This window comes from Homarus americanus, unplaced genomic scaffold, assembly GCF_018991925.1.
Source record: "Homarus americanus isolate GMGI-L3 unplaced genomic scaffold, GMGI_Hamer_2.0 scaffold60004, whole genome shotgun sequence".
NCBI lineage: Eukaryota > Metazoa > Arthropoda > Malacostraca > Decapoda > Nephropidae > Homarus > Homarus americanus.
Window position 1 is genome coordinate 1 of NW_024722923.1, and position 8,798 is coordinate 8,798.

At 59.2% G+C, this 8,798-nt stretch overlaps 1 protein-coding gene across 1 annotated transcript; it reads left to right on the forward strand.

Annotated features, from left to right (window-relative positions):
- The first annotated feature begins 78 nt into the window (after window positions 1–78).
- On the forward strand, window positions 79–2,658 carry LOC121863185. The gene is made up of 3 exons (XM_042361667.1): window positions 79–708; window positions 1,287–2,332; window positions 2,469–2,658. The coding sequence occupies exons 1-3, from the start codon at window positions 79–81 to the stop codon at window positions 2,656–2,658; spliced, it is 1,866 nt and encodes a 621-aa protein (XP_042217601.1).
- Window positions 2,659–8,798: the final 6,140 nt, after the last annotated feature.

An 8,798-nucleotide genomic window follows, 5' to 3' on the forward strand; every position in this document is an offset into this window, starting at 1 on the left:
TGGCAGACTGACACTGGCAGACTGACACCTCACAGACCGACACCATTGCAGACTAACACCAATTGCAGAACCACACCAATGGCAGACCGACACCACAGCAAACCTAACAACTATTCAGACCGACACCACACAGACCCACACAACAGACCGACACCCCAGACCGAACACCACTGCAGACCGACAACCCCCAACCACACCACTGGCAGACCGACACCGGCTGGCAAGACCACCAACACGGCAGCATCCATCAACCAATGGCAGACCGACAATAACAGACCGACACCACAAAAGCAAGACCGACACCGACGGCAGACCGACACCATTGCAGACCGACACCGCTGGCAGACCGACACCACGGCAGACCGATCACCGCAGCATACCAACACCATTGCAGAACCCACCACCCGCTGGCAGACCGACACCACGGCAGACCTATCAATTGGCTGGCAGACCGACACTGCGGCAGACCGACACCACTGGCAGACCTATCACCCGCCGCAAGACCCATCGCTGGCAGACCGACACCATGGCAAGACCGACACCACGGGCAGACCGACACCATTGCAGACCGACACACAACGCAGAACCGATCACCACGCAGACCACACCACAGCAGCAACCACGGCTGGCAGACCGACACCACTGGCAGACCGACACCCGGCAGACCGACACCATGCAGACCTATCATTGCAGACCTATCACCTGCTGGCAGACCGACACCACTGGCAGACCGACACCTGGCTGGCAGACCGACACCACAGCAGACCGACACCCGCAAGGACTATCACCCGCTGGGCAGACCTACACCACTGGCAGACCGACACCATTGGCAGACCGATCACCAATGGCAGACCGACACCACTGGCAGACCGACACCGGCTGGCACACCGGAAGACCCACCAATGCAGACCGACACCCACCGGGCAAGACCTATCACCACAAGGCATTCCATCACCATTGCAGACCGACACCAATGGCAGAACTCATCACCACGGCAGACCGACACCTGGCTGGCAGACCGACACCACAAGGTGGAGACCGACACCTTGGCAGACCTATCACCAATGGCAGACCGATCACCACTGGCAGACCGACACCACAGACCGATAACCTGGCAGACCGACACCATGGCAGACCGGACACCACGGCAGACCGACACCATTGGCAGACCGACACCATTGCAGACCGACACCATTGCAGACCGACACTGGCTGGCAGACCGGACACCAATGGCAGACCGACACCAATGGCAGACCGACACCATTGGCAGACCGACACCATTGCAGACTCGACACCAGGGGCAGACCACACCACGGCAGACTGACACCATTGGCAGACCGACACCACGGCAGACTGGACACCATGGCAGACCGACACCATTGGCAGACCGACACCAGGCAGACACCCAAGCAGACCGACACCGGAAGACCTATCACCATTGGCAGACCGACACCACGGCAGACCGGACACCACGGGCAGACCGACACCACAAGACCGACACCATGGCAGAACCTATCACCAATGGCAAGACCGACACCACTGGCAAGATCCATCACCCATTGGCAGACCGACACTACGGGCAGACCATCACCAATGGCAGACCGACACCATTGCAGACCACACCATTGGCAGAACTATTGCACCGACACTATTGCAGACCGGACACCACTGGCAGACCGACACCATTGGCAGAACCTAACACCTGGCTGGAGACCGGACACTATTGCAGACCGACACTATTGGTAGACAGGACACTATTGGCAGACCGACACCATTGGCAGACCGACACCGGCAGACTTGACACCATTGGCAGACCGACACCAATGGCAGACCGACACTGGCAAGACCGACACCATTGGGCAACTCCCACACCACTGGCAGACCACACTGGCGGCAGACCGACACCAATGCAGACACACCGCTGGCAGACCGACACTCGCTGGCAGACCGACACCCAAGACCGACACCAATGGCAGACTGACACCATTCAACCCACACCACAGACCGACACCATTGGCAGACCGACACCAATGGCAGACCTGACACTCGCTGGCAGACTGACACAGACCGAAATTGGCTGGCAGACTACACCATTGGCAGACCGACACCACAGACCGACACCAACAGACCGACACCATTGCAGAACCGACACTGGTAATCCCACACCATTGCAGACCGACACCATTGGCAGACCGACACCATTGCAGACCGACATAAAGGAGACCGACACCACGGCAGACCGACACCAATGGCAGACCGACACCATTGCAGACCCGACACCCGCGCAGAACACACGGCAGACCGACACCTGCTGGCAGACCGATACCATTGGGTAAGACCTATCACCACGCAAGACCTATCACCAGCAGACCCACACGGCCAAGGAGACCTATCACCACTGGCAGACCGACACCTGCAGACCGGACAATTATGGCAGACCGACACCACGGGTAAGACCGACACCACAGGCAGACCGACACTGCACTGGCAGACCGACACCACTGGCAGACCGACACCATTGGCAGCACCATCACGGGCAGACCGATCAACTGGCTGGCAGACCGACACCAAACTGACACCATTGGCAGACCGACACCACGCCGCAGACCTATACCACTGGCAGACCGACACCACGCCAAATGGGACTCGACACCATAAGACCGACACCCGGCTGCAGACCGACACCGCTGGCAGACCACCACACTGGCTGGCAGACCGACACCAATGGCGACCAGACACCACGGCAGACCGACACCACTGGCACTGACACCACTGCAAGACCGACACCACGGCAGAATTAATACCATTGCAGACCGACACCACAGGCAGACCTATCAACATTGGCAGACCGACACCTCTGGCAGACCTATCACCGCTGGCAGACCGGACCACGGGCAGACCGACACCACGGCAGACCGATCACCATTGCGGACTAACACCACAGCAGACCGACACCAATGGCAGACCGACACCACTGGCAGACCCACCAACTGGCTGGCAAGACCCATCGACCACTGGCAGACCTATCACCATTGGCAAGACCTATCACCCAATGGCAGACCTATCAATTCGGCAGACCGACACCAATGGGCACCACACCATTGCAGACCGACACCACAGACCGAACAATTGCCGCAAGGACCGACACCTGGCTGGCACCTAACACCATTGCAGACCGACACCACAGGCAGACCGACACCTGGCTGGCAGAACCGACACCATTGGCAGACCGACACCATTGCGGCAACTGACACCATTGCAGACCGGACACTACAGAAGACCGACACCATTGGCAGACCTGACACCACTGGCAGACCGACACCAATTGCAGACCGACACCAATGGCAGACCGACACCATTGGCAGACCGACACCATTGCAGACCGACACTGGCTGCAGACCGACACCAATGGCAGACCGACACCAGCAGCAGACCGACACCATTGCAGACCTACACCTCACTAGCAAGACCGATCACCGGCTGGCAGACCGACACCACAAGACCTATCAATCAACGGCAGACTATCAATTCCTGCTGGCAGACCGACAATACGGCAGACCATCACACCACGGCAGACCGGACACCAATGGCAGACCAACACCGCTGGCAGACCGACACCACGGCAGAACACCATTGGCAGACCGACACCACGGCATACCACACCGTCAATCAGACCGACACCATTGGCAGACCGACCGCCCGGCAGACCGATCACCATTGGCAAGAACTATCAACACCAAATCACCGACGGCAGACCTATCACCGCCGGCAGACCGACACCATTGGCACGACACCAACGGCAGACCCATCACCACGGGTGCATCCTAACACCATTGGCAAGACCTATCAACCACGGGTAAGACCTATCACCAACGGCAGACCATCAATTGGCCGTAAGACCGACACCACTGGCAGACCTATCACCGCTGGCAGACCGACACCATTCAAGCACGGACACCACGGCACCGATCACCATCGGCAGAGACACCATTGGCAGACCACACCACGGCAGATCACTGGCTGGCAGACCGACACGGCAGACCGACACCATTGGCAGACCGACACTCGCTGGCAGACCGACACCACGGTAAGACCTATCACCAACACGGCAGACCACACCATTGCAGACCGACACCACTGGCAAACTGACACCATTGGCAGACTGACACCAGGCAGACCGACACCATTGGCAGACCGACACCATGGCAGACCGACCATGGCAGACCGACACCATTGCAGACCGACACCATTGGCAGACCTATCATTGGCAGACCGACACCACGGCAGACCGACACCACGGCAAGACCTATCACCACAAGAAGACCGACACCACCGGGCAAGACCGGCCACCACTGGCAGACCGACACCATTGCAGACCGACAATTGGCTGGCAGACCGACACCATTGGCAGACCTATCACCATTGGCAGACCGATCACCACAGCAGACCGGGACACCATTGGCAGACCGACACCACAGACCAACACCACAGACCTATCACCAATGGCAGACCGACACCATTGGCAGACCGACAATTGGCTGGCAGACCGACACTGGCTGGCAGACTGACACCATTGGCAGACCGACACCACAGACCGGACACCATTGGCAGACCGACACCGCTGGCAGACCGACACCATTGGCAGACCGACACCATTGGCAGACCTATCACCGGCTGGCAGACCGACACCATTGCAGACTGACACCATTGGCAGACCGAATCACGGCAAGACCGACACTGGCTGCAGACCTAACACCCGGCGCAAGACCGACACCGCCGGCAGACCGACACCACTGGCAGACCGACACCATTGCAGACCGACACCATTGGCAGACCTATCACCATTGCAGACTGGACACTCACGGCAGACCGACACCATTGCAGACTGACACTATTGCAGACCGACACTCATTGGCAGACCGACACTATTGGCAGACTGACACCACGCAGACCGACACCATTGGGTAGACCGACACTATTGCAGACTCGACACCATTGGCAGACCGACACCAATGGCAGACTGACACCATTGGCAGACCGACACCCATTGCAGACCGGACACCACAGACCGACACTGCTGGCAGACCGACACTACTGGCAGACCGACACCATTGCAGACCGACACCACAGACCGACACCATTGGCAGACCGACACTCATTGGCAGACTGGACACCATTGCAGACCGACACTGGCAGACCGACACCTGCTGGCAGACCGACACCACTGGCAGACCGACACCTGGCAGACCGGACACCATTGGCAGACTGACACTATTGCAGACCGACACCATTGCAGACCGACACTATTGGCAGACCGACACCATTGGCAGACTGGACACCATTGCAGACCGACACCACTGGCAGACCGACACCATTGCAGACCGACACCATTGCAGACTGACACCATTGGCAGACCGACACCATTGGCAGACCGACACCACAGACCTATCACCCAATGGCAGACCGACACCACTGCAGACCGACACCACAGACCGACACCATTGCAGACCGACACCAATGGCAGACCGACACCATTGGCAGACCGACACCTGCTGGCAGACCGACACCACTGGCAGACCGACACTACTGGCAGACCGACACTGCTGGCAGACTGGACACCATTGCAGACCGACACCATTGGCAGACCGACACCATTGGCAGACCGACACCACTGGGCAGACCGACACCAATGGCAGACCGACACCATTGGTAGACCGACACCATTGGCAGACCGGACACCATTGGCAGACATCACCACAGACCGACACCACGGCAGACTGACATCAATGGCAGACTGACACCATTGGCAGACCGACACTATTGTGCAGATCGACACCATTGGCAGACTCGACACCAATGGCAGACCTACAATTGGCTGGCAGACCGACACCATGGCAGACCGACACCATTGGCAGACCTATCACCGGGAAGACCGACACGGCAGACCTATCACTGGCTGGCAGACCTATCACTGGCAGACCGACACCAATGGCAGACCGACACCATTGCAGACCGACACCATTGCAGACCGACAATTGGCTGCAGACCGACACCAATGGCAGACTTATCACCACGGCAGACCGACACCACTGGGTAAGACCCCACACCGCTGGCAGACCTATCACCACTGGCAGACCGATCACCAATGCAGACCGACACCTGCCGGAAGACCGACAATTACTGGCAGACCGACACCTGGCTGCAGACCACTGACACCATTGGCAGACCCAAAATGGCAGACCGACACTCAATGGCAGACGACAATTCTTGCAGACCGACACCATTGCAGGACTGACACCATTGGCAGACCGACACTCAATGGCAGAACCGACCCCATTGGGCAGACCGACACTCATTGGCAGACCTATCACCATTGCAGACCGACACCACGGCAGACCGATCACCAGCTGGCAGACCGACACCACTGGGGACCGACACCATTGCAGACTGACACTATTGGCAGACTGACACCAATGGTAGACGACACCATTGCAGACCGACACCACAGTAGACCGACACCATTGGCAGACCGGACACCAATGGCAGACCGACACCATTGGCAGACCGACACCCACAGACCGACACCATTGGCAGACCGACACCAATGGCAGACCGACACCATTGCAGAGACCGAACACCACAGACCGACACCATTGCAGGCCGGACACCTGCTGCAGACCGACACTGGCTGGCAGACCGACACCAATGGCAGACGACACCATTGGCAGACCGACACCACAGACCGACACCACTGCAGACCGACACCATGGCAGACCGACACCATTGGCAGACTTATCACCACAGACCGACACCATGGCAGACCGACACCAATGGCAGACCGACACCATTGGCAGACCGACACCACAGACCGGACACCATTGGCAGACTCGACACCACGGCAGACCGACACCATATGGGACCGACACCAATGGCAGACCGACACCATTGGCAGACTGGAAACTATTGGCAGACTGACACCATTGGCAGACTGACACCAATGGCAGACCGACACCATTGGGCAGACCGGACACCATGGCAGACCGACACCGCTGCAGACCGACACCAATGGCAGACCGACACCAATGGCAGACCCATTGCAGACGACACTGGCTGGCAGACCGACACCATTGGCAGACCGACACCACGCAGACCGACACCAGCTGGCAGACCGACAATTATTGCAGACCGATCACCACAGACCGATCACAGGCTGGGCACGAAATTATTGGCAGACCGAACAATTGGCTGGCCGACCTATCAATGGCTGGCAGACCGACACCACGGCAGACCGAATTGGCAGACCGACACCATGGCAGATCCATCACCCGGCTGGCAGACCGACACCAATGGCAGACCGACACCATTGCAGACCGACACCACAGACCGACACCATTGGCAGACCGACACTATTGCAGCATACCACCACGGTAGAGACCGACACCTGCTGGCAGACCGCTAGACCGACACTGGCTGGCAGACCGGACACCATCACCCACAGCAGACCGACACCAACATGGCACCTACACCCCGGGCAAGACCGATCACCACTGGCAGACCGATCAACCGCAGACCCACCACGGCAGACGACACCACAGACCGACACCGGCGCAGACCCATCTCGCTGGCAGACCATCACCACGGCAGACCGACACCACTGGCAGACCGCACACCACCCGGCAGACCCCACTCGCTGCAAGACCGACACCAACGGACCATCACCTCAAGGATCGACACCGGCTGGCAGACCGACACCACGGCAGACCGACACCAATGCAGACCGACACCATTGCAGACCGACACCACAGGCACCGACACCCGCTGGCAGACCGACCACGGCACCTATCACCACAGACCGACACCCGCTGGCACCACACCCGGCAGACCATCTCATATCACCACTGGCAGACCGACACCACGGCAGACGACACCGGCAGACCATCACCATTGGCAGACGACACTATTGCAGACCGACACCACGGCAGACCGACACCGCTGGCAGACCGACACCGCTGGCAGACCATCAATGGCTGGCAGACCGACACCATTGGCAGACGACACCACAGGCATTCTATCAATTGCCGGGGGAACCTCCGGCACCACGGCAGACCGACACCCGCCGGGTGGCGACACCACGGCAGACCGACACTCACTGGCAGACCGACACCATGGCAGACCGACACCATTGGCAGACCGACACCACTGGCAGACCGACACCATTGGCAGACCTATCACCACAGACCGACACCAGTTGCAGACCGACACCACGGCAGACCGACACCACAGACCGACACCTGGCAGACCGACACCCGCTGGCAAGCAACGACACCATTGCAGACTTATCACCAATGCAGACCCATCAAGACCGATCACCAATGCACCGGCCGCACCATCACCACCGACACCACGGCAGACCTATCACCACAGCATCGACGACACTATTGCACTCCACACCATTGCAGACCGATCACCGGCAACAAGCACCAATGGCAGACCGACACTGCTGGCAGAGACACCAATGCGCAGACCGAACACCATTGGCACAGACCACAAATACGGAGAGTGACACAATGGCAGACCGACACTGGCTGGCAGACGACACCATTGGCAGACCGACACCATGCAGACTGACACTAATGGCAGAGGACACCAACAACCGACAATGGCAGACTGACACCAATGGCAGACGACACAATGGCAGACCGACACCAATGGACCGACATGCAGACCGACACCTGCTGCAGACCGACACCGGCCGGTGACCGACACCCGCTGGCAGCACCACACCACCGATAATTACA